Source organism: Helianthus annuus, chromosome 8 (genome assembly GCF_002127325.2).
Source record: "Helianthus annuus cultivar XRQ/B chromosome 8, HanXRQr2.0-SUNRISE, whole genome shotgun sequence".
NCBI lineage: Eukaryota > Viridiplantae > Streptophyta > Magnoliopsida > Asterales > Asteraceae > Helianthus > Helianthus annuus.
In genome coordinates, this window is record NC_035440.2 from 83,564,072 (window position 1) to 83,591,886 (window position 27,815).

A 27,815-nucleotide genomic window follows, 5' to 3' on the forward strand; every position below is an offset into this window, starting at 1 on the left:
TCTTGTATATCGTTAATGTTGCGTTCGATAGCTCCAACCCGGTGGTGTGTGTTGTTGGCGAGATTGTAGGTGTTCCTTGTGCACATGAGGTTTTCCTGCAAAAGATCATGTAAACTTTGAAAGTTAGGAAAACCACCTCCTTGAGAGGAGGATTGGCCCGGATCGCCTTGGGGTGGGTACTGAAAATGTGGTGCATGAAGAACTAGAGCCTCTTGCGGGTTCCATGCATAGCCTTGCGTCCTCTGAAAGCTCACCGTCCCGTCCTCCGCTTCATAAAGCAAGTTCATGGATCAGCAAATGTGATAATCGACCCGTCCCGACCATGGACTCCTTTCGAAGGACCTTGGGATATTCGTGAAGTGCTTGAAAAGACGGTACACCCATCCTCCGAAGAAGATCGGTGTAGGAGCATGAGCAAGGCGGTTTAGGTGCATGTTTCGCAGTAGGAGGTACGGAACATCGAGAGGCTTCTGGTTGTGGATGCAGTGAAGGACGACCAAATCTTTCAACCCAACAACGCCACTACTGTCGTGGCGTTGGTTCAGCGAGTATGATAGGAGCCTGTGGATGTATCGGTATAGCGGGTCCCTCAGTTTGGTGCTTTTGGTGCTGCTCGGGTTGTAGATTCCTTCACCTATTTGAGCCCATGCGGCTTGGCGTTCAGTTGCATCCAAGTCTCGTAATCCCCCAGTATTCTCTTCATTCCCCGCTTCCTCTTCACTATATAGCCCAATGATGGCTCCAAACTGTGCCATGGAGGTTGTGAACGTGGTCCCTCCACATCGGAATATGACTGCATCATGGTCAAACGGGTCACATCTCGAGTTGAAAAGGAAGGTGCTGTAGAACTCCATCGTGCATTGATGCACCGACCGTAGTTGGGTGGTCAATGCGACATGCAGTGGACCCCTCACAATGTTGTTGAAGCGGTCAAGTTGATTCACCATGGTTAGCAAGTCGGTACACGCCCGCCTTGGGTACTCTTCCGGTCTTGTTTGTAGAACCTTGTATCGTGCCCTAGCGTCCAGTTCTGAATTTAGCCATCTGAAAAGAATATAAAAAGTTAGTACGAAACAAGGAAAATCAGAGTGAAACTGCAAACAGTGGGCTGGACACGGCCCCGTGTTCAGCGGACACGGCCCCGTGTCCAGGCGTCTGTAACTCAAAAATTCCATTTTTCGTCCCGGTTTCGAAAACCTGAAAATTTTTAGCCCAATAGTAGCGGTTTCCCCCGAAAATGAAACCCTAAGTGTCATTTTTCCCAAAACAAACCGTTTACCCTTTCAATTTCGTGTTTTTCGGTTCAAGAACAAGGGTTTGGTGTTTTAGTTGGAAATCGGACAAATCTATCAACAATACATGCTTATTTACTTTCTACTACTCTAATCTAAACTACTACTAACAAATTTCATCAAAAATTTTGAGTTCGATCCGGATGAACATGAAGAACCCTAGATTTTTCCCCAATTTTTGATGTTTTCACTACATGCAAGTAACTAATCTAACTACTAAAGAGGATAGAATCATACCTTGACGTTGTTAGATTCGGTGGTGACGTTGAAAAACTGCAGAAAATCGCCTCAAACCAGAGCGTTTTCGGCTAAACGGGGCGTGTGGAATGGTGTAACTGATAGGAAAAGAGGGTTTTATCCCGACAGTTGCCTCGACACGGCCCCGTGTCCAGCGGACACGGCCCCGTGCCGAGCAAAGTTTTTAAATTTTTTTTTATGTGCTCGTGTGCATGCCCCTTATTTCCGAAAAATGGTTAGACGATTTACCGGTTTTTAAACGTACACTTACCTGTAACATGTCGGGTATGAGTTTATTCGTTAACCGTCTGAAGTGAGATCTCCTCTTCCTCATCCTCAATGGATCCTCGGTAGAGTTTCAGCCGTTGGCCATTGACTTTAAATGGTGTCCCATTTCGAGTTTTAATTTCTACTGCACCGTGTGGAAAAACATGGGTGACAGAAAAAGGTCCTGACCACCTAGATTGTAGCTTACCAGGAAATAATCGAAGTCGTGAATTAAACAATAGAACTTGATCTCCAACCCGAAATTCATTAGATTTAATATATTTATCATGTAAATTTTTCATTCTTTCTTTATAAATTTCGGAGTTAGAATATGCATAATTCCTAAGTTCGTCTAATTCGTTTATTTGACAAAATCGATTTTTACCGGCATTTTCCAAATCTAAGTTTACGTTTTTTATTGCCCAGTAGGCTTTGTGAGCTATTTCTACTGGCAAGTGACAACTTTTTCCATAGACGAGTTTATATGGGGTTGTGCCTATAGTAGTTTTATAAGCAGTTCGAAAAGCCCATAAAGCGTCGTCTAATTTGTCGGCCCATTCTTTTTTATTTATTCTTACGGTTTTTTCAAGTATTCGTTTTAAACCTCGATTAGTCACTTCGGCTTGCCCATTTGTTTGAGGGTGATATGCTGTTGAGACCCGGTGATAGACCCCATACCTTGTTAATATTTTTTCGAGTTGATGATTGCAAAAATGGGTACCTCTATCACTTATTAAAGCCTTTGGTGTCCCGAAACGAGAGAACAGCTTTTTCAGAAATTTTACCACTACTCTTCCATCATTTGTTGGAAGAGCCTCGGCCTCCGCCCATTTAGACAAGTAATCGACTGCCACAAGTATATATTTGTTTCCCTTTGAAGGTGGGAAAGGTCCCATGAAATCGAGTCCCCACACATCAAAGATTTCACAGACGAGAATGCCGTTTTGAGGCATTTCGTTTTTGGAAGAAATATTACCTGATCTCTGGCAGGCATCACATGTCTTTACAAGGTTTTGTGCATCCTTGTAAATGGTCGGCCAGTAAAATCCCGAATCAAATACCTTTCGTGCGGTACTTGTGGCACCATGATGTCCTCCGTATGGGCCTTCATGACAATGACGGAGAATTCTTCGTGCTTCATTACCATGGACACACCTTCGGATGAGCTGGTCAGCACACATTTTGAAAAGATAGGGGTCTTCCCAAAAGTAATGCTTTACATCAGCAAAAAATTTCTTTCTTTGATGATGTGGCCATCCTTTTGTGACTATACCGCTAGCTAAGAAATTAGCGTAGTCGGCATACCATGGTTCTTGTCTACTTTCCATCATTTCCAAGGATTCCGTGGGAAATTTCTCGTTGATTTGCTCGTCTATGGTTGTCTCCAAAGCTGGGTCTTCTAAGCGTGAGAGATGATCTGCAGCAGTGTTTTCTGCTCCTCTTTTGTCCTTGATTTCAATGTCGAATTCTTGGAGGAGTAGAATCCATCTAATCAAACGGGGTTTTGCGTCTTGCTTCTTGAAGAGGTACCTGATGGCTGCATGGTCTGTATAGACTACTGTTTTAGAAAGAACAAGATAAGAACGAAATTTATCAAAAGCAAATACCACCGTTAGTAATTCTTTTTCTGTAGTTGTATAATTTTCTTGTGCATCATTAAGAGTTTTACTAGCATAATAAATTGGGTGGAAATGTTTTTCTTTTCTTTGTCCCAAGACTGCTCCAACAGCAAAGTCACTTGCATCGCACATGATTTCGAAAGGAAATTTCCAAATCTGGCGCTATCATGATAGGTGCATTGACTAGCATTTCTTTGAGGGTTAGAATGCTTGATTGCAATTCCTTGTCAAAGATGAAGGGTGCAATCTTTTTCAAGTAATTTTGTTAGAGGCCTTGAATTTTTGAAAAGTCTTTGATAAACCTTCTATAAAATCCGGCAATGTCCTAGGAAACTTCTGATTGCTCGCACGGAGGATGGAGGAGGTAATCGAGAGGCAAGTGACAACTTTTTCCATAGACGAGTTTATATGGGGTTGTGCCTATAGTAGTTTTATAAGCAGTTCGAAAAGCCCATAAAGCGTCGTCTAATTTGTCGGCCCATTCTTTTTTATTTATTCTTACGGTTTTTTCAAGTATTCGTTTTAAACCTCGATTAGTCACTTCGGCTTGCCCATTTGTTTGAGGGTGATATGCTGTTGAGACCCGGTGATAGACCCCATACCTTGTTAATATTTTTTCGAGTTGATGATTGCAAAAATGGGTACCTCTATCACTTATTAAAGCCTTTGGTGTCCCGAAACGAGGAGAACAGCTTTTTCAGAAATTTTACCACTACTCTTCCATCATTTGTTGGAAGAGCCTCGGCCTCGCCCATTTAGACAAGTAATCGACTGCCACAAGTATATATTTGTTTCCCTTTGAAGGTGGGAAAGGTCCATGAAATCGAGTCCCCACACATCAAAGATTTCACAGACGAGAATGCCGTTTTGAGGCATTTCGTTTTTGGAAGAAATATTACCTGATCTCTGGCAGGCATCACATGTCTTTACAAGGTTTTGTGCATCCTTGTAAATGGTCGGCCAGTAAAATCCCGAATCAAATACCTTTCGTGCGGTACTTGTGGCACCATGATGTCCTCCGTATGGGCCTTCATGACAATGACGGAGAATTCTTCGTGCTTCATTACCATGGACACACCTTCGGATGAGCTGGTCAGCACACATTTTGAAAAGATAGGGGTCTTCCCAAAAGTAATGCTTTACATCAGCAAAAAATTTCTTTCTTTGATGATGTGGCCATCCTTTTGTGACTATACCGCTAGCTAAGAAATTAGCGTAGTCGGCATACCATGGTTCTTGTCTACTTTCCATCATTTCCAAGGATTCCGTGGGAAATTTCTCGTTGATTTGCTCGTCTATGGTTGTCTCCAAAGCTGGGTCTTCTAAGCGTGAGAGATGATCTGCAGCAGTGTTTTCTGCTCCTCTTTTGTCCTTGATTTCAATGTCGAATTCTTGGAGGAGTAGAATCCATCTAATCAAACGGGGTTTTGCGTCTTGCTTCTTGAAGAGGTACCTGATGGCTGCATGGTCTGTATAGACTACTGTTTTAGAAAGAACAAGATAAGAACGAAATTTATCAAAAGCAAATACCACCGTTAGTAATTCTTTTTCTGTAGTTGTATAATTTTCTTGTGCATCATTAAGAGTTTTACTAGCATAATAAATTGGGTGGAAATGTTTTTCTTTTCTTTGTCCCAAGACTGCTCCAACAGCAAAGTCACTTGCATCGCACATGATTTCGAAAGGAAATTTCCAATCTGGCGCTATCATGATAGGTGCATTGACTAGCATTTCTTTGAGGGTTAGAAATGCTTGATTGCATTCCTTGTCAAAGATGAAGGGTGCATCTTTTTCAAGTAATTTTGTTAGAGGCCTTGAAATTTTTGAAAAGTCTTTGATAAACCTTCTATAAAATCCGGCATGTCCTAGGAAACTTCTGATTGCTCGCACGGAGGATGGAGGAGGTAATCGAGAAATAGTCTCTATTTTCGATCAACTTCCATTCCTTCGCTTGAGATTTTGTGACCGAGTACTATTCCCTCTGTTACCATGAAATAGCATTTTTCCCAGTTAAGGGCGAGGTTAGTTTCCTCACATCGGGATAGCATTCGTTCAAGATTATCGAGGCATTGGTCATATGAGTCTCCAAAGATGGAAAAGTCATCCATGAAGACTTCCATTGTCTTTTCGATCATATCATGGAAAATGGCGACCATACAACGTTGGAATGTTGCAGGCGCATTACATAGACCGAATGGCATGCTTCGATATGCGAAAGTTCCGTAGGGACATGTGAAAGTTGTTTTCTCTTGGTCTTCTGGTGCTATCGGTATTTGAAAGTAACCTGAAAAACCATCTAAGAAACAATAAAATTTATGACCGGATAATCTTTCTAACATTTGATCAATGAAGGGCAAAGGAAAGTGGTCTTTCCTTGTCGCTTCATTTAATCGCCTATAATCTATACAAACTCTCCATCCTGTGACGGTTCTTGTTGGTATTAATTCATTTTTCTCGTTAGTTATTACCGTCATACCTCCTTTCTTTGGGACTACTTGAACGGGACTTACCCACGGGCTATCGGAGATAGGGTAGATTAGTCCGGCGTCGAGTAGTTTGATGACTTCATTCTTAACCACTTCTTGAACATTGGGGTTCACTCTTCGTTGTGGTTGAATTACCGTTTTGTAGTCATCATTCATTAAAATTTTGTGGCTGCACATGGAAGGGCTTATTCCTTTAATATCTACAAGCTTCCAAGCGATCGCGTTTTTGTGTTTTTTAAGTAGGTTAACTAATTTCTCTTTTTCTATATTACTTAATTTAGATGAAATAATTACGGGTAAACTATCTTCTTTGCCTAGAAAAGCATATTCCAAACCTTTAGGAAGTTCTTTGAGCTCAATGGGTGGGTCTTTAGAAGACACCTTATTTTGTGGCTCATCTAGATTAAGAACCTTAAAGGTTTGTTCTATGGCTATCTCTTCTTCGACAAAGTGGTCCTCTTCGTTGGTCGTATCGGGTGGTTCAGCTTCATCTTCAATTAGGGGGTCATTGTTGCCAAAAGGATATTTCATTGAGCGCTCAAGATCTATGCTTCTTTTGAATGCCCTTAATTGAAGAGGTAGATTGTTGAATTTCCGGTTTTTCAAAGCTTTATGAGTTTGTACAAAAGGTTTTCCCAAGACTAAGGGGGCGTCATCAAGGATGACGAAGTCGGTTGGGATTACCAATTGATTTGTTTGAACCAAAACATCTTCAACTACACCGATTGATTCCATTACTTTTCGTTCGGATAGAAAAATGGGAATTTGAAGTGGAGTAAAATCACTAACACTTAATTTTTCAAAAATGTAGTTAGGCATTATGTTAACACAAAGATCTTTATCAATGGTGATATTACTAATAAATGAATTTTGAAAGAAACATGGAACCGGTGTAATGTTAATTTCAAAAGGATCTTCTTTTATTAGCGAGGTTTGATCATTAGTTAACTTAACACTTACTAAGTCTTTGATTTTAGCACTAGTGTTTAACTCTTTTAAAAACTTAGCATGAGGGGTTACTAAACAATGATTTTCGAAAGTAGGTGACAAGAGATTAATTTCTTCAAAATTAGACTCTTCTTGAATTTTAACATTATCGGACTCACCATTTTCGTTGTTTAACTCATGTGTCGGTTTTTCACTTTCTTGTTCTTCCATTTCTACACTTTCAACTACCTCTACGTTATTATCATTTTTTAGCTCTTCTCTTGCGCGGGATTCCTCTTCCCTTGCGCGAGATTCTTTTATATAACGTTCGATAGTTTTAAGTTGTTCCAATATCCTATTAGTTACTTCGGTGAGAGAAAAAGAATTTGGATCCTCAAAACTTGAATCCGGTTGTTCGATCCTTGGTTCCTCATAATTCTCATATGAAGTAGATGGTTCACACCATTGTTCTTCATTATAAGTATATGATGGATAAGGGTCGAAACTTTGTTCTTCATAGTACTCATATGAGGTGGGTTGTTCACGCCATGGTTCCTCATAATAAGAGTATGAAGGTGGTGACTCATATCTTGAATCTTCAAAGTATGAGTATGAAGGCTCATACCTTGGTTCATCAAAATATGAGTATGAGGGAGGAGGTTCATACCTTTGGTCTTCATAGGATGTGTATGAAGTTGATGGCTCGTACCTGGGCTCCTCATAATGGTTGTATGAATTGGATGGTTGATATGAGTTATTATATTGAACCGAGCGTGCGTTACGACAACTAGTGCAATAATTACCCCTATAATCATCCTCATCATAGGTGTAGTTGTAACCTCTTGAGTATTGATCCATAAGAATCACTCAACAGATCACAACTGAGTCTCGGGACCAGAAAACAAAAATAAGACGGAAACAGAAGCTGGACACGGCCCGTGTTCAGTGGACACGGCCCCGTGGTCAGGGTCTGTATCTGGGCGTTTTAATTAAAGTTACTGGTCACGTTGAGCACGGGGGCGTGTTGAGTGAGCACGGCCCCGTGTTCAGACTCTGTATCTGGGTATCTACTCTAAAAATATGCAGCACGGGGGCGTGTTCAGCGAGCACGGCCCCGTGTTCAGGCTACTGTAAATGCAAACTAAACTAAAATGCAGAAAAATTTGCGCGCGTTTTGAAAAGGTTTTGAAAAACTGATTAGGCCGTCGATTTTAAGCTTTCTTAAAATCCTTGTGTCCCCGGCAGCGGCGCCAAAAACTTGATGTGTGTCGGTGTGTATATATTTTTGATATATATTTAAGCCCCTTTTTACACTTTTAACCAAGTTTTAAATTTATAAAACACGATATTTACTAACACTAAACACACATATGGGCAAGTGCACCCATCGTGGACGTAGTATAGTGTTGGTAAGATACCGAGGTCGTCCAAGGACACAAGAGCTTTTAGTACCGGTTTATCCTCAACGTCTAATCAAATCAAAAAGGTTAGAAAAATGTTTTTAAACTAAGAAAATAAAAACTAACTAAATGCTGAAAAATAAAAATAAAAATAAAATAAAAACAGATAGACAAGATGAATCACTTGGATCCGACATGTGTATTAGTATAACCTTTGATTATTTTTGCACTTTTGCACTTGTTTAAGAGATTATCTTAGTTATTGTAGTAGGCCCCTCTTTTGAAGGCGACGTTACCCTCAACCCAGTAGTTTGAGTCAGCAAGGATACAATCCTAAAGGGTCAGATTATTGAAAGATAATTAATTAAGTTATTAATGCAAATTGTGGTAGGCCCCGCTTTTGGCGGCGACGTTACCCTCGGCTAAGTAGTCTGAGTCAGCAGGGATACGGTCCTAAATAGCCGGGTTATAGTATTAATAGTAGTTAACTTATGAGGGGGTCAAAGAGTTTGGATCCCCGCCATCCAATACCTATGGGCATTGAAGGAGATCCTACTAAATTTGACCCAGGTCCCAAGCAGGACCTCTAAACGCTGAACAAGGGCAAGACCCTTACCAAACCGTTCCCTTAACCCCCGACCAGGTAGCCAACATACCTCCATATAGACCGTGGAGATATGAATGGTGAAAATCTTTTATTTTATATAGACAGTAAAATAATGCCAAGACACCACGGACAAACGATAAGGAAAGATCACCTTCAACATAAGTAACTAGTTATTAAAGTCATTAATACAAAACCAAATAAAAAGTGCAAAAGATTAAAAATAAAAAGTATTATACTAAACACTTGTCTTCACCAAGTGATGTAAGAGACTTAGGCAAACATGGCCTTGATTGTCAAGACTTACGATCAATCTTGGATCCCGAGACGACTCACACACTCTACGATGGACAATGGATGATGGTGGTGGATGATGGTGTTATGGTGGTGGTGGGTGGTGGATGAAGTGTGAGAGAGGTGGTGTGCCAAGGGATGAGAGAAAATGAAGCCAAGCTCCTCTATTTATAGGCTGAACAGAAGGCTGGACACGGCCCCGTGCCCGTCTGACATTCTCTCTCTTCATTAATTGTAATTGCGAATTACAATTAATGCGCCTGCTGTACTTTCACCACGCCCCCGTGCCCGCTGGACACGGCCCCGTGGTGGGCAATGGAAGCTTCTACTGGTTTGTCTTTTCTGCTGCTTCCTGGGCACGCCCCCGTGTTCGCTGGACACGGGGCGTGTTCAGACTCTGTTTCTTCTCCTTTGCTTTGGGAGGTGCCGTTGAGGGTCCGGGCAGTCTACTTTTGTTCCTTTTCTTGTATTTATGGTAGAATTAGTTGTCTTTTTGCTTCTTTTGTGATTTTAAGCTCATTTCATTCTGAAAATACAAAAGGAAGACAAAAACACTCTTTTTCCAACATTAGTACTTAAAAAGGGTTAGTTTTATGCCTTAATTGATGTGATTTATATGTTGCATTTTACACACATCAGTCCACAACAGAATGGATGACATGCAGGAAGAATATGAGAGTGCTGTCAGCAACAGAAGATGGGATAAGAAGAGAGAATGTTACTACAACAGAGAAGGTGAACCGGTTGTTCCAAAGAAAGACATCATTTTTGATGATGTTCTTCTTGCTGTCCCGTTGAGAGCCGAATACTACAGAGGAGTGATGAAAGATGATGCATATGTTAAACAATATGAAAAAGATATCAGATATGCTATGCTATGCTGTCATGTTTGAGAAAAAGAGATAAGGAAAGACTGAAGAAAAGTGTTGAAGAGATGGTGAACAATCTGAAGAAGGTTGCTGAAGAGGTTGAAACAGAAGCTGTTAAAGTTAAAGTTGTGAAAGAAGCTGTTACTGAAGAACAGCAAATTGAAAAAGAAATGAAGAAAGAAGAAAAGAATGAGAATGAGAAAGATGGTACTGTTGGTGATGAAGTCAGTGTTGAACAAAAGCTGAATGATGCTGAGATGAAGCAGCCAGAGGCAGCTGAAAACACCGAGGTGCCTATCACTGAGGTAAATTCTGATTCTGAAGTCTTAAAACCAATTGAACAGTGCAAGAAATGCATGGAACCGTGCAGTGCTTGTACTGAAAAAGATGAGCAATTCAGAACAAGAGAACTTGAAATCACAAAAATCGAAAACATTTTCAAAGAAAAATGCAAAGAGATGTTAGAAAAAGAAAACGTTTTTAACGAAAATGATGAAAAACTTTCAGGAAAATGTTCAAAGTTAGAAAAAGAAAATGAAGTTTTGAAAGAAGATGTTTTGAAAATGAAAAATGAGTGTTCTCAAAAAGAAATTGTTTGTCAAGAAATGAAAAAGGAATATGACTCAATGAAATTATCATATCATGTTATGAAAGAGTCATATGATAAAATAAAAGACGAAATGAAATATGCTCAATCTAGAATGAATTATATGTCTGAAACAACCAAAGAGTTTAAACGAATGTATGCTATAAAACAAGATGTTGTTAATTCCTATATCGAAGATGTTGCTAAGTTAAAGCGACAGATTGCTGATTTAGAACAGGATAACAACAAGTTAAAAAGTTACCACGTGTCGTCATATGTGCTGGAACGAATTTTCAATATAAAACCGGGAGATGGTGAGTCTGAGCAAAACAAGAAAGGCATTGGCTCAGAGTTTCATCAAGTTCCACCACTGGAAAAGTTTGCATTTTATGATGAGGAAAAGGTCGAAAAAGCTTTCAACATGGTAGACCAATTGCCAGACAACATTGACATAACCTATTCCAAATCTGATGATTCTCATGATTCAGAGGTGGTAGGTAAAGTCGTTGAAAGTGTGTTGAAAGAAGAGTCGGTTGATACAGGTATATCTGAATCACAGGATGAAGATGAAGGAAATCTTCATGATGCATATCTGAAAAACATCAAATCCGAGAAAAATTTGAATGATGATTCAAAGGGATTGGTTTATACCATGATTGGATCGGACAAATTATTCTTAGATGTTGTATTCCCGATTCAGAATGTGATTTCAGAAAAAGTTGACAAAGTTTTCAAAATGGTTGAGATTGAGAAGTCTGAGATTTCAAAGTTTGTCGGTAAGAGTCAAAAAGGTTCATATAGCAAACCTAGTTTCAAGAAGAAAAACATGAAGGCTGGGTTGGGTTATAAGAAGAAACAACGTTGGAACAAAAATACGATGCCAAATTATCAGGCAAAAATGAGTTTTGTACAGGGAAACAATTTAGAAGAAGAAAAAGAACTTAAAATTGGACGACAGTCTAATGCTGAGTTTGAGGCACAAAAGCGAAAGCAACAACCACAGGTCAAAGATGTGTCCATGAGAACATGTTTCAAATGTGATAAAAAAGGACATCTTGCACGAAAGTGTCCAAATCTAAAACCTGTGGATGTTGATCAAAAGAAGATTGATGCTGAGAAACAAAAATCTGAGAATGTGAGACAAAGGTCAACCAAATTTGATTCGAAACAAACTTGGAGGTACAACACAAACAAGTTTGCTTCAAATCAAAATTGGAAATCAAACCAGAATAGGTTCGAGTCAAGACAGACCTGGAATTCTCACACACCCAGATTCAGAACAACACAAAGTTGGAAAACTTCAGTTGATATGACAAAGCCCCAACAGTTTTGGAAACCACAAGTTGTTGTTCAAAATCAAAATGTTCAAAAAGATTCACATTTTTACAAACGTGGTACACCGAAAGGTCAAACATGGAGTGTTAAGAAATATGTTGATTCGGTAAAAGATGAGAAAGCTAAAGTTATAATTGAGAACATTTTTGTGAAAAATGACAATGAATTTCCAGCATTGAATGAAATTTATTGTGTTGAAATGCCTAAGGTCCAACAGACCTGGGCTAAATTGTTCAAGTAATTCAATTAGTTGAATGTGCAGGTGCTCAAGAATACTGAAGATTGTGAGATTGAAAGTTGGAGCAGCCTGGCACATGAAGAGGAAGCAGAGGCTGCTGGACCCTGTGTTCGTTGAAACAGGGAGTTTATGTGTTTTCTGTACATAAATAAACAATATTTCAAAACCCTAAAAATTTGAAAAATTAAAAACCAAAAATATGTTTTTAGTTTGTTAAAATTTGAAAAACCAAAAATATGTTTGTTTTTAATTCTTGTCAAAAAATAGAAAATTTCAAAAATATGTGTTGATTGAATACGCCGAAACCCTCACGGCTGAACAAACATGATTACATTCATCAGATTGAAAAACGGTTTTCAAACTGTCAAAAATCAATGTGTTGTAAATCATGGGGGTAATTACTGCTTTTAGTAAATTTCCGAGCATAGTTAGTAGAACATGGATGGCGAGACAAAGCTATCAGTATCGGTTTGTCAAATTTCTTTTAATGGTTTTGCATTTTAGGGGGAGAAAAATTGTCAGAAAATACAAAAACATTAGAAAATTTGAAAAAGCCAAAAACATGATAAAATTAAAAAAAATTGATTTTTGCGTAAAAAGAGGAAATGATAGCACATCAGTAGACAGTTACAGTATGCTAAAGAATTGTAATGTTTAAATAGTGTTAAACAGTCTCACTGATGATATGTCGGTAAGTTTTTATACACTTAGTAAACTTTTTCGGGATATAAACCTAAATTCAAACTTGCTTATTTCGTGGGGAACACTACTTGGATATATAGGTAACCCCTGAAATCTCGTTTGAAAGGTCTCGTATTCTGATATACTAGGTTTTTATACTCTATGATGTCTGGGGTATTATTACGGGACTTCTGCTGAATGGATGTTCTGACCTAGTCCTTGGATAATACTTTCACCGAATGCTTGAAACACAGCATAAACCCTCAGCATGCAGATGAAACAATAAAATTGATAGTCGCTGCTGTTGTAAAAAAGATTCTCTAAAGGGGACATACCGAAAAGTCGAAACTGATATCTCTCTGCGCATACGGAAGTATCGACCTGAGATCCCTCAGTCCTCGCATACCTAATTTATGTACAGATATCATTGTAGTATTCTCACCTGTAAGACTGAATATTGGGATTCTGGATACGGGAGTATATTCAAGAGGTGGGACACATGAATAAGTTTAAGTCTTAAAACATCTAATTCGTATCCTGAATCAGTTGAAATTTGTATGAAAATTTAAGTGGATCAGTATATCGACAATCTAAGTGAATTGTTTAATTCTTAATGTGTAATTAAGCTCAACGGTACTTGTGACTTGTCAAAAACTGATATGATCCTCTGATGCATACTCAAACAAAAATATTATCTGTAAATATGTTTGTATATTTCTTTACTGCTTTATATTTTCAGAAAATACAAAAAGATTTTGATTTCTGCTTTATTTTCGATAAACCGATGTCTGAGTTGCTGAGTTTCAAAATCTAAGTAAGCTGATTGTGTTTCTGAAAATAAAACAAGTTCATTAATTTGATACTTGAATTAAAATCAAAAATTTCAAAAACAGTTTGTGATATCTCCAAGGTCATTAGTTTGGACTTGGACGATTAACTGTGGGGGAGTTCGATTCTTTAACACTGCCAAATCTGTAAAGATTGTTGATAGGGGAAGTGATTTAGAGAGTTGAATAGTGCCAGATTACGATGTCTGGAAAATTGAATGTTCAAAACATTGTTACTTATAGATGTCTGAGTGTTGCAGATGTTATACCAGACTACGATCCCGAAAGCCGAGTCTAAGGGGGAGTCTGAAGACGAGCTCAACGCAAACGGAAGCGTGCAAAGAGCCAGGTATTGTTCCTGGAAGAGCTTGTAACCGGAAAACCGGGTGTCGATCCCAAAAGCACGGAAGCTTGACGAAAGGGGGAGCCTGAAGAATTTACCGAAAGGGGGAGCTGAAGCTGAAAACAGATCCACGGGGATTCTGTTCAAACAAAAGAGAGTCTACGTTGATGAAGACGTGTTAAAGCTTCAAGAAAACTCAAGAGAGAGAGAAAGAAAAGTCGCTACGAGCTTGACTACGGATTGACTGCGGCAATATCCGAGGGGGAGTCTGTTAGTGCATTATCTGTCTATCGCCTCCGTCAATCTAGTCCGTAGCAGAAACCAAAGAAAACGAGATTTATATTGTTATATTAGTGATACTTAGACAAAAGGCAAGGTGGCATAATTGTAATTAATGAGAAATCTCATTAAAAGCTAAGGTCTATAAATAGGGAGGTTATGATTAGTTTTATAACTTTTGCTACATTTGTCACTTGGAACTCTCTAGTGCTAGAGAGAGAAACTAGAGAGAGAAAGTGACATCGTGATTCAGGTTCTTGTACGTTTTCAGATCTAATCAATAGAATCACGGTTTATATTACATCACGTGTGTTAGGTCGCGTTCGTGTACGGATTCCGCACGTCACACGTTCGGTTACGCAATCGTTTCGGAGTCAAAACCAGTCCTAACATTGACTTTGACTTCCGAAACACTGGGGTGTTACAGCCTCCCCTAGTTGAGGGAATTTCGTCCTGAAATTAGGCCGAAGCCGTAAGAAACAACTGTGGGTACTTCGTCTTCATGTCGCTTTCGAGTTCCCAAGTGAACTCTACGCCTCGTTTGCCTTCCCATCGGACTTTCACAATAGGAATGCGCGAGCGTCTGAGCTGCTTGGTTTGGCGATCCATGATTTTGACGGGCTTCTCCACGAAGGGTAGTGTTTCGTTTATTTGGAGGTCATTGAGAGGTACGATTAAGTCATGTTCAGCCAGGCACTTTCGGAGGTTTGACACGTGGAAAGTCGGGTGGACATTATTAAGTTCCTCCGGTAGCTCGAGTCTGTAGGAGACTTTCCCAATCCTTTCCAGAATCTTAAAAGGTCCAACATATCGAGGCGCTAGTTTCCCTTTCTTGCCGAATCAGACCACTCCCTTCCAAGGTGATACCTTTAGGAGTACGTAGTCGCCAACATCAAATTCAAGGGGCTTGCGTCGTCTATCGGCGTAACTTTTCTGTCAACTTCGAGCTTTCAACAAGTTGTCTCGAATTTGGAGGACTTTGTCAGTCGTTTCTTGCAATAGCTCGGGACCGGTTAATTGCGAGTGACCGATCTCGTGCCATACAATAGGCGATCGACATCTCCTTCCATATAAAGCCTCGAATGGTGCCATTTGAATGCTGGAATGATAACTGTTGTTATACGAGAATTCAACTAACGGCAGGTAAGTATCCCAATTACCACCGAAATCTATGACACACGAACGGAGCATGTCTTCAAGAGTACGGATTGTTCTTTCAGTCTGGCCATCGGTTTGAGGGTGGAATGCGGTACTCAGATTAAGCGTAGTACCGAGAGTAGCTTGAAACGTTTCCCACAGTCGCGAGGTAAACCGAGCGTCACGGTCAGAGATGATGTCGCGAGGCGTCCTTTGATTACAAATGATCTTGTTGGTGTAGATTCGGGCTAATCGTTCTACCTTGTAGTCTTCTCATATTGGCAAAAAGTGGGCAGATTTGGTCAGACGGTCAACAACAACCCAAATGCTGTCGTGACCTGATGACGTGTGCGGAAGCTTTGTTATCAAGCCCATGGCTATACTCTCCCACTTCCACATGGGGATTGGCGGTTGTTCGAGTAAGCCAAAGGGCCTTTGGTGTTCAGCCTTGACCCTTGCACAAGTCAGGCACTTCCTAACGTAGAGAGCAATATCCCTTTTCATGCCCGACCACCAGTACTTGTAGCGAAGATCCTGGTACATTTTATCGGCATCGGGATGAATAGAATACCGGGATTTGTGGGCTTCATCCATCAAAATCTTTTGCAAATCGGTCCGTTTAGGGATCTAAATTCGGTCCAGATAATGGAAAATCCCATTTAACTTATTCACCAGTTGAGCTCCATTGTGATAGATTCGTTCCTTCTTTAGAGTACGTTCATTAAAACAGGCATGCTGGGCTTCGCAGATGAGAGTTTCGAGATCATATTGGGCTTGGGTATCGCGAATGCTGAGCAAATAACTCCGTCTACTGAGAGCGTCGGCAATGACATTTGCTTTGCCTGGGTGATAACGAATCTCACAGTCGTAATCGTTCAGAAGTTCTACCCATCGGCGTTGATGCATATTAAGTTCTTTCTGATCAAAGATATGTTGTAGGCTCCTATGATCGGTGAAGATCGTACACTTGGTACCATACAGGTAGTGTCGCCAAATCTTTAACGCAAAAACAACCGCGCCTAGCTCGAGATCATGGGTTGTATAGTTCTTCTCGTGGATTTTGAGCTGATGAGATGCGTAATCTATAACCTTGTCCCGCTGCATAAGAACACAAACAAGACCAAGGTTGGAAGCATCACAATAGACAATGAAACCGTCGTTTCCATCGGGCAACGTGAGAACAGGAGCATTGTAGAGCATGTGTTTGAGGGTTTGGAAAGCAGACTCTTGCTCAGTTCCCCAAGCAAAAGGCTTGTCTTTATGCGTGAGAGCGGTGAGCGGCACAACGATCTTTGAGAATCCTTCGACAAATCGTCGGTAATAGCCTGCTAGTCCGAGAAAAGAACGGACTTCGGATGGGTTCTTAGGTGTAATCCAACTCTTAACTGCTTCAATCTTCGCGGGATCAACGTGAATACCTTGACTATTTACGATGTGACCCAGAAACTGAACCTCCTCTAGCCAGAATTCACACTTGGAGAACTTGGCACAGAGTCGATTCCCCTGGAGTAGTTTGAGAACCAAACGTAGATGTTGCACGTGTTCGGATTTCGACTTGGAATAGATCAAGACATCGTCGATGAATACGATGACGAAACGGTCGAGATAAGGTTTACACACGCGATTCATCAGATCCATGAAAACCGCGGGTGCGTTAGTTAAACCAAAAGGCGTAACAACGAACTCATAGTGGCCATAACGAGTGCGAAAAGCGGTCTTGGGTATATCCTCTTCTTGAATGCGTAGCTAGTGATAGCCTGAGCGTAGATCGATCTTCGAGAAACACGTAGCACCTTGTAGCTGATCAAACAAATCGTCAATGCAAGGCAGGGGATAGCGGTTCTTGATGGTTAGCTTGTTCAATTCCCGGTAGTCGATGCACATCCGGAACGACCCATCCTGCTTTTTGACGAAAAGGACTGGCGCGCCCTAAGGAGAGGTGCTCAGGCGAATGAAGCCTTTCTTAAGCAATTCCTGCAGCTGACTCGAGAGTTCACGCATTTCAGATGGTGCGAGTCGGTAAGGAGCTTTGGCAACGTGGTTGGCTCCAGGAATGAGGTTGATATGGAAGTCGATATCACAACTTGGCGGAAGTCCAGGAAGATCATCAGGGAACACCTGAGGAAATTCACGGACCACAGGGACGTCTTTCACTTCTGTCTTCCTTTTCTTTTCCTTCTCCGCTACTACTATGTTAGCCAAGAAAGCTCTGTATTCCTTGCGGAGATACTTGCTAGCTTGGACACATGACATGACTTTGAGGCCCTTCGAAGCAGTTTCACCATGGACACACAGTAAATCACCATTCACGAGCGAGAATCGAATCATCTTATCGAAGCACACAACTTCAGCATGGTTTTCGCGAAGAAAGTCCATGCCTACTATGATGTCAAAACTTCCGAGTTGCATCGGAATAAGGTCAATCAGGAAGATGTGATTGTTGAGCTCAAGAGTACAATCACGAAGAACAGAATTAACAGCGATGGTTCTTCCGGTGGCGACTTCAACATCGAATCTCGAGGGGAGATGGGAGCGCTTATGACTAAGGAGCTTCTCGAATTCAAACGACACAAAGCAATTATCGGCTCCGGTATCAAACAAACACGATGCATAAATACCATTCACAAGGAACGTACCACTGACCACATTGTTGTCAACCTGGGCTTGGCGCATATTGATGTTGAAAGTTCTGGTGCGTGCAGCTTGTTGCTGCTGCTGCGGCTGTTGCTGCTAGTGAGGCTGCTGCTACTGGGGCTCTTGTTTCACCACCCTGTTCGGGCACATGTTCGCAAAGTGCTTGGGATCACCACATGCGAAGCAGACTCGGGCGTTGATCACGGGTGCCTGAGTCGCGTGATGGCCTTGCGGGGCTGGGAGTAGAGCTTGATGAGCAGTGGCAGGAGCTGCGGTGTTGCGGGGACCAGTACGGCAATTGACTGTGAAGTGGCCGTAGATGTTGCAGTGGGTGCAGAAATGACAGGCAAGACCCACCGGGTGATGATAAGAACATGTTGGGCAAGCGGGGTGGGGGCCTGTGTATGCACGCTTTGCGGGCGGTGCATAGGTAACTGGTGCTGGACGGTGGTGAGACTGCTGCTGAGCCGGTACGACTTGAAGTGGAGCAGCAGTGGTGGTGGCAGCATAGTTCTTGTTGCTGGAGCTGCTGTTGTTGTTCCTCTTCTTTCGGCGTGAGGACTTTGAAGGTTGAGCGGTGGCGGTTTGGCGGTTGGTGCGGTGGTAGCTTGATGCAGAGACTTGGAAGCTTTATCCCAAAAACCAGCTTTTACCCGCTAGTCGTTGATCTCGGCAGCAAGCAGGTAAGTTTCTTCGATCGTTGCTGTCTTTGCGGCATGCACAAAATCAGCAATGCAGTTGGGTAGAGCTCGGATGTACTTCTTGATAGCCATGTCAGACGTCTTCACTTGATCGGGACAGATGATGCTGAGCTGCTTAAAGCGAGCAGTCAGGGCAGCGTTGTCTCCATCCTTCTGCTTTATGTTCCAAAACTCGTCCTCCAACTTTTGGCGTTCATTAGGAGGGCAGAATTCGTCCATCATGATGGCTTTCAGCTCTTCCCATGTTAGCTCGTAAGCTGCATCATTCCCGCGTTTGTTTTGTTCAGCCGTCCACCAGTCTAGTGCGCGGGACTGGAAGACGCCGGTTGCGTTTAGGGTACAGAGATTTTCAGGACAACCGCTCTGGCGCAGAGTGATTTCGATGGAATCGAACCATTGAAACATAGCGTGGGGCCATCTTCTCCCGTAAATTCCTTTGGACCTCAAGCCTTGAACTGCTTGAAGCTGAAAGCAGTCTTGGTAGCCACTTTAGGAGCTTCAGTTCTAGACTCCTCAGACGGTTTGCTAACGTTCTCGTAAATTTCACTCACGATCTGGGGCACAACCTTGGCCACTTGTCTAGCGAGGATGGCAGCAAGGCGTTTGTCCCTCTGTTCTTGGCGAGTGAGTCGTGGGTGTCGAGGTCTAGATGATGGTCCAGTTGACATTGTCTGCAACAGACATTGTCATAGGTCTCAGACACGCCATTATTCGAATCTCACCTCACACGTCTACTACCAAAGCTCAGGAACACAGTGAAACATGTATCACATAAACACGTAGGCACATAATCACAGATTCACAGATTCACATAAGCATATAAGTACATAAGCACGTAAGGCACAGAATCACAGAATCACATAAGCACATAGAGCAGTCAGAATACAGAAACCTATCATTCAAAGTCCACGATTGTTCGAATATAGCGATTGCATTTATCATAGCGAGTAGTATAGTATAAGCGTATAACATAGCATGAGCTTGTCCATGATCTAGCGATTTGTCAGCGTTTTGAGGTAGAGTACGAGTCGTGCGCATCGATCGAAGTGAAAGCAAAAATCGAACAAGTCTCGAAATTTAAACACGTAAACAGATAAATACACATAAAAATCAACGAATCATCAGAGTCAGCAGTTGCGGGCTCAGAATCGAAACACATAAAAATCGAGAAATAGACTGTCTGCGGCTATTAGACATTGACTACCCAAAGCAGTTCGACTATTCTCAAGGACTTGTTGTACACATTTTGACTTTCAGGATCGTGCTTTTGCCTCGAGTCTTGGGCGTTCAGCACGCATCCCTTCAGTCTTTTAGTGACTTCAGGTCGTTGGAGTCCGTCGAGACTTTGGTGAGAGTTTTGGAAAAAAATCAAGAACAAGTCGTCAAGGTTAGGGTTTCACCCCTGGCTTAACAACTTCTTTCTTATTTTAATAAAATAGGGACAAAAATTCGCGCTAAAGTATGGATTTCACTCCTAGTTTAACGCGAATTCTCGCGTTTTATAGATAAATACAGATCAAACAAGCAATTTATTCGAGAGTTTGCGGTTTTCACACCAAACCTTGACTTAATCGCTTATTCATAATTGAAAACTCGAGTGCAGTGATAGTGTAGCGTAGGCGAGAATAACGAGAGATAGCAGTAAGCTCATACATAATCCCTACTGGACATGCACGAGTCGGTCAATTGGGTCCTAACTATAGACTAGGTCTCTAAGATGTCGACCCGGACTAGGTCGAGTCTTGCCTAATTCCCTATAGTTATGGCTCTGATACCAATCTGTCACACCCCAACCGATGGCGGAAACATCGGGGCGCGGCACTGAGCGAAACAGATTGTCCAGAAGTTTCCATAACAATTACATTTACCAAATATTTTTAGTAACACGTCCCATACCATGTCATATAAGATAATATAATTATTACAGACAAAATCTAGGCAAATTGTTCTGTTCCGACAACTCAGGTTTCATTAGTACAGACAACTATTTGTTGGTCACTAAGACTCTTTCCTAGCCTTGATTTCCAAGCAAATAGACACCTTAAGCACCTGTCACATACGTTAAAAAAACAGTCAATACACATAGTGTAAAGGCGAGCATACAAGTTTGATAATAGCATATAGAATTCGAAATAGTTTACGCATAACCAGCACGTACACTGAGTAAAACGAAGCATGTTAGTTACCAACATGAACCTATCGATACCAATGACTGCGGGTTGACTGCCCAAGGCAGTTCGCAATACATGATCACCACAGTAATCCATGCAAGTAATTGTCCTTAATAACCCCCGTGTGAACGGGTGCTGAGTCCAAACTATAGTACTATCGTTGCTAAGGCAGGTAGACAGCATTCCATGTGTAAACATAACAAACAAGCAATCATTAAGTCATGTATAACATGCGGTAACGGTTAGCGTTTAAAGTATTGTGTAATGTGTTCGACGTGATTTAGAATAAGTAATGTATGTAACACCCAAAAGTGCGAAAGCAAAAAGGGATCGAGTATACTCACAACGGTTGATGGATTGAAGGGAGCGCTTGAGAGTAAGGTTAGCTTGAATAGTTCGATAGCATAACGATAAGTGACACGTAAAACGAAAACAAGTGTTTGTGGGTCGAACAGATGGTCGGTCGGATGGTAGTCCGATCGGACAGCTGATCGTGCGGGTGATAGTCCGTTCGGACGACTGTCAGTTCGGATGGCCGTTCGAGTGGATTGTTTCTTCCTTTAGGAAGGATGTGTTTGTGTATGATGGTTTGACTTTTGAAGTTTTTGTTGTAGTATTTTGAAAACATTGAAGTATCTCTACCTTTCAGGTCGGTCGATCGGACGGTCGTTCGATCGGCCGGCAACCCGATTGGGTGGGCACTTCAGTGAGACAAGTTCACAGCAAGATGTCACTCGATCGGACAGCAGTTCGATCGGGTAGCATTCCTAGTGCACTGAACATGTTGAAAATTGTTTAAGTATTGAAGTTTAATTGTCTCATGTTCGAGCGGTTAACCCGATCGGTTAGTAGTTCGATTGAACAACAACTCGTTCAACGATCAGACTTCAAATGTTTGTGAATAGTTGAAGTGTGGGACCCAAGGTGCAGTCCGATCGGATGGTAGTCCGATCGTACAGCATTCCGTCCTGGTCGTTCCGTTTGTCTGACACTTGGTTGTTTTGATAGTTTATTGTTTTATCGAGATGTTTTGATAACGTGTTAAGCAACAGAAACCTCGTCACTACTTGGTACTCCTGATCGGACATGAATCACCCAAATCTGATTAGTGAACTGTTCGGATGGTGTTTCACGTTTAACCCGAAATCGGTGAACCTCGCGGATAGAATCCGGATCTCGAGCCACACAACCACTAGAATGAGTAGTAGGTCGGCACAACCTCTGTTTCTATCGGTTTTGAAGGCATTGAGTGTAAAGGAGTTGAAAGAAAGTTGGAAAACGGCCATCTTTCAATCCTTTTTATTGTGAATATGTTTAGATCTACGAAAGATCTTTGCTAGTTTATGTGGAAATCGGTTAGATCTAAGTTGTTCTTGGTGGATTGAGGCCAAAACATAAAGTTCTTCAAGAACACATGATGACATCATCCTAGAACACCTTGAATCTTGGTGATTTCACGGTTAAAAGTCAAGATTCAAAGATAGAAAGGTGTAGGAGTGCGTGTAGATCAAGAAAGTACAAGATTTAGGACGAGATCTTACCGAAATCGAGAGAAATCAAAGAAAAGGTGAGGAGCACGAGCTGGTCGGACAGAGAGTATCCAAAAGTAGAAATAATGAAAGTGACATGGGGTATTTATAGGATTACCCAAAGAGGAAAGGGCTGGCCGATCGGCCAGGCAGCTCGATCGGACAGCCTGCCCGATCGGACGGCAGTCCGGGCGGACGGCTGGTCGATCGGCTGGTTGTTTGATCGATCGGTCGCCTGATTTCAGTGTTCGGTGTGACGAGTTTTGCCGTTTCGATTTCGTCTGTGAGTGTTGCGATGCGATAGGGTTTCCTAGTCAAATTACTTTTAATCCCAACTACTCATATCTCGCGCTATCTCTTCTCCACCAATTATCATACTATATCAACATACAATCATCCTTATTTCGTATTTGTTTAGCGTTTGCGATTCGATTGCGATTCGATTGATTACCACACGAAACATAAATATACATGCACAAGTAACACATAGGGCACACGCACACGTATAACAATCACCAAAATGCGTAATTCGAGTTACGAGCGCGATGTTGATTAGATTAGTTCGATTAGCGTTTAATTGACTTTATCGCATTGTTACTTCCTATAGTTCACGGTCGTAAGTCGATTCATAGCGATAAGTATTCGGCGATGCTGCGATTATAATTAATTACTCCACATAATACAACTAACGTAAAACATAAAATAGTCTAACTATAAGTCAAAGAAGTCAAAACAGGAATTGAGCAAGGAGATACAGATTGTAATTAGCAATCTTTTCTTTCTTTGACTTCAGTCTTGACTTTGACTTCCGAAACACTGGTGTGTTACACATGGGTTCTAATATCATCTTATCGAGTGCTGGGAAACATAAAACTGTCTCTCAGTCATCTACATAGCTAGAATACAAAGCCATGGCTAACACTGTTGCCAAACTGACTTTACCTGGTTACAATCTCTTTTGCAAGAACTTGGCGTGGACACCAGAACTAATCCTACCCTATGGTGTTGTGTTATAATCTTGGTGCAACCTATCTTGCTGCTCTTATTGTGTTTCATACTCGAACAAAAATGTTGAAGTTGACTTTCACTACGTAAGAGAAAAAGTAGCTCAAGGACAATTGCGTGTACAATTCATATCCAAAGGAGATCAAGTCGCATGCATTTTTATGAAACCATTGTCAGCTCAAAGATTTATGTTTTTATGTTCCTCGACCTTAACTCAAAGATTTATGTTTTTACGTTCCTCGGCCTTAGCTTGCGGAGGAATATTAAACAATAAACAATAGTAGTTAAGGATAGATTATGTAAATATCTATCTAGTGTATAAGGTATTGTATAAACCCTTATCAAGACAACAATCAATATAAACAATTACAATTAGATACACACACAACAATGTTTTATCTGTCTACCTTGACTTATTAGTTGACCCTAATCCGTTAACTAGTGATTAATATATTGATGTATATATTAACGAATGAAACATGTCTGAACCATTAAGTGCTGAATCAGTAAGAGGTCTGAACCATTAAGAGTCTATATAATGTTTAACCGTCAAAGGCAAATGTCTGACCAATTTAGATTAGAGGTCTTAACCATTCAGACTCTGTATAATGCTTAACCATTCAGAGGCAAATGTCTAAACCATTCAGACATTTGCTCGTGAAATAAACAGTCTGAACCATTAAGTGCTGAACCAGTAAGAGGTCTAAACCATTAAGAGCCTCATTAAGAGGTAAACAAACAACCCCTTAATTGGTATCAGAGCCAAATATTGTGTGTTATACATTGATTCTGGTTGATTCGGGACTTGATCAAGCGATTTTGGTTCATCGAGATTTAATCAAAACCAACAATATAGTTATTGATGAACTAAGCGTAAGGTTTAGACTTAGAGCTCGACATAAGCAACTTTGAGCTATGACTCTTTTACACTAAACGAGCTAAAGTCGGACCCACTTGAATAATGTACATCCGTAGTTAAAATAGCATCTAAAAATAACAAAAGAAATGATATACGGTTAGTGGTTACACCAAAACCCTGTTTTGGTTTGGTTAGACGAGGTTGCCTAACTAAGATTCTTTTTTTTTAACATGTTATCTGTAACTACTTTTGATAACACTGAGAACACCTGTGTACCAGTTCCATGCATCACTTTAAATAATCAGTGCACTGCTTTATATTAAAAAAGAATAAGACTAGCTAGTGGTTGCACCAATCAACCAAGTTTTCTCTCATTCTAACTTCACTATTGACTCATAACCTAATCCCATAACTAACTCTGTCTATATAAACTACCCATGGTCACCATCTAATCACAAAACAAACATTCACACTTCTTTAACCAAAACTGTTTAAATCAATATTTATCTCTAGCGAAATACAACAAGCGCGATGTCGATCACCCAGGCTCTACTCCTGAGCATTCTGGTTTCCTTTGCTTTTACTACATTCGCAGAAATACATAACTACGAGTTCAAAGTAAGTTGATTCTCCTTTTGTCTTTAAGTTACATGTTTTTTTCAATGGTTAAGACCGTCTACCGTCAAGCATCCTTAACTTTGTCCTTACAATAGCTATGTCATGGCGTATCTTATTGGTTTTGCTTTGTTTGTCACAGGTTCAAGAACAAGCGGCAAGAAGACTATGTAAAAACCATAGAATCGTTAATGTTAACGGGCAATTCCCAGGCCCGACTATAAATGTACAAAATGGGGATACCCTTTTTGTTAAAGTCACAAATGCTGCTCCTTACAATGTCACAATCCATTGGTAAAGTTCTATCATTTACATGCATTTCCAATAGTGATAGAGGCCGGTTGCCACTGATGCTATAATGGTTTCGTTGTCCTTTTCAGGCATGGATTACGCCAACTGCGAAACCCATGGGCTGATGGACCTGAATTTGTGACCCAATGCCCAATCCGACCAGGAGGAAGTTACACATACAGGTTCACCATAACAGATCAGGAGGGAACATTGTGGTGGCATGCTCATAGCCGATGGCTACGCGCTACGGTCTATGGTGCACTTGTTATCCGTCCTAAGTCTGGATCTTCATACCCCTTTCCAAAGCCTACAATCGAGTTTCCAGTTATTCTAGGTACACAGATTTAAGTAATTAAACTGATCTAACTTTTGGTCATCCATTATTTTCCAGTTTTAACGAATCGATTTGTTCATTGATGATGATACTGATACATATAGGTGAGTGGTGGGACAGAAGAGTGATTAGTGTACTACGGCAAGCGCTGTTCAGCGGTGCAGCACCGAATGTATCAGATGCTATTACCATCAACGGGCAACCTGGTGATCTTTTTCGATGCTCGAGCCAAGGTACTACGAGGCTTTCAGTGAAAAAAGGCGATACAGTTCTTCTAAGGGTCATCAATGCTGCACTCAATCAACAGCTCTTTTTCAGTGTTGCTAACCACAAACTAACTGTGGTTGCCACTGACGCTGTTTATACCAAGCAATTCACAACCAATGTCATCATGGTTGGGCCTGGTCAAACCACAGATGTCCTTCTGACTGCTGACCAGCAGCCTGGGCGCTACTACATGGCTGCACGTGCTTATGCAACTGCTAGAAATGCTCCTTTTGACAACACCACTGCCACAGCTATCTTAGAGTACAACTCCACAACTTCACAACCAATTTTACCACAACTTCCAGCCTATAACGACACCAACACAGTCACCGCGTTCTCAAACCAAATAAAGAGTCCGGGTAAAGTTATGGTCCCTACGAAAATAGACGAGAACCTGTTTTTCACAATGGGGTTTGGGTTCTTCAATTGCACTCCTGGACCTAGATGTCAAGGGCCTAACAACACACGGTTTGGTGCTAGCATGAACAATGTATCCTTTGTACTTCCGAACCGCGTGTCTTTACTTCAAGCTTACACACAAAATATTCCAAATATCTACACAACAGACTTTCCGCCTGTTCCACCTTTGCAATTCGATTACACCGGCAATGTCCCGCGTGGGCTGTGGCAGCCGGTTAAGGGGACAAAACTTTATAAGCTAAAGTTTGGTTCTAGTGTGCAGATTGTGTTGCAAGATACATCCATCTTTTCAACTGAGGATCACCCTGTTCATCTTCATGGATACCATTTCTATATTGTTGGTCAGGGTTTTGGTAATTTTAATCCTTCGAGTGATCCTGCTAACTTCAATCTTGTTGATCCACCTCAAAGAAATACAATTGATGTCCCGGTTGGAGGATGGGCAGCTATCAGATTTGTAGCGGATAATCCAGGTAAATCCACATGAGTTTATGAATATTAAAAGAAAAGATATAATCTTTTATCTCTTCTAGATCATGGATTTCTGAAATTATAAAATGATGCTGATTCTTGATTAATGTTTACAGGAGTTTGGTTGATGCACTGTCACATAGATACTCATCTTGCTTGGGGATTCGCAATGGCGTTCATCGTTGAAAATGGAGTTGGGGAATCAGAGACATTGCTACCTCCTCCATCTGATCTGCCTCGATGCTAAGATCATCATGCGGTGTCTATGTTTGTGTGGTGTCATAGACGAAGAGTGTTTTTCTTTATTCACTTTGCTTGATTACTTGAGCAAAATACACAGTAGTGTTCATAGGTTTCAGATTCATCATATCTATGTATTCTAGTGTGCAAGTACTTTTGTTCTACAAAATCAAATAGAATGATTCATCAAGTGTTCTAGAAATTAAAGTGTTCTTTGCACACTAATTGATATAGTTATTTGAATTCTTCTAATTTGCTGTTATGTCCCTAATTGAAATTTCTCAACAATGTGCTTCAACCTGGACTAGATGGAGTTTGACATTGTGTTATATTTTGAGATTCTATGTGTCAAGTGTCAACTTACTTCGTCATATACATTATTACTGGATCATATTACGAATCAATAAGACCATATAAAGCCATTACAAAGTCATATTAATGGGCTGTAGTGAATAAGAATAACCCAATATTACCCATTAGGACCACGCAAGACCTACTTCAACATAGTATGACCCATTAGGACCCTTTATGACCACCCAATAACACCAATCCTGACATGTATCGGGTTATAATGGGTTGTTTTCGATATTATGAGGTTATATAAAGTCTAAATATGCCATACTAGGTGATAGTGATTCATCATGCATGTTAGATTGTAATCGACCTTTGTAACCCATTAATAGGTAATTACAACCTATTAGGACCCAATATTATCTATAAAAACCCATATATCGTATGTTACAATGTTGTATAAACTATTAGAGCCTAATATATACCATTAAGACGATACAACCCAGAAAGGTTAATCATGGCTCATATTGGGTTCTAGTGAGTCATAATGTAATGTCTTAATAGGT

At 40.9% G+C, this 27,815-nt stretch overlaps 1 protein-coding gene across 1 annotated transcript; it reads left to right on the plus strand.

Annotated features, from left to right (window-relative positions):
* The first annotated feature begins 24,783 nt into the window (after positions 1-24,783).
* LOC110873229 (laccase-3) lies at positions 24,784-27,220 on the plus strand. Its single transcript, XM_022122162.2, has 5 exons — positions 24,784-24,938; positions 25,078-25,229; positions 25,316-25,560; positions 25,665-26,720; positions 26,835-27,220. The coding sequence occupies exons 1-5, from the start codon at positions 24,852-24,854 to the stop codon at positions 26,963-26,965; spliced, it is 1,671 nt and encodes a 556-aa protein (XP_021977854.1). The 5' UTR covers positions 24,784-24,851; the 3' UTR covers positions 26,966-27,220.
* Positions 27,221-27,815: the final 595 nt, after the last annotated feature.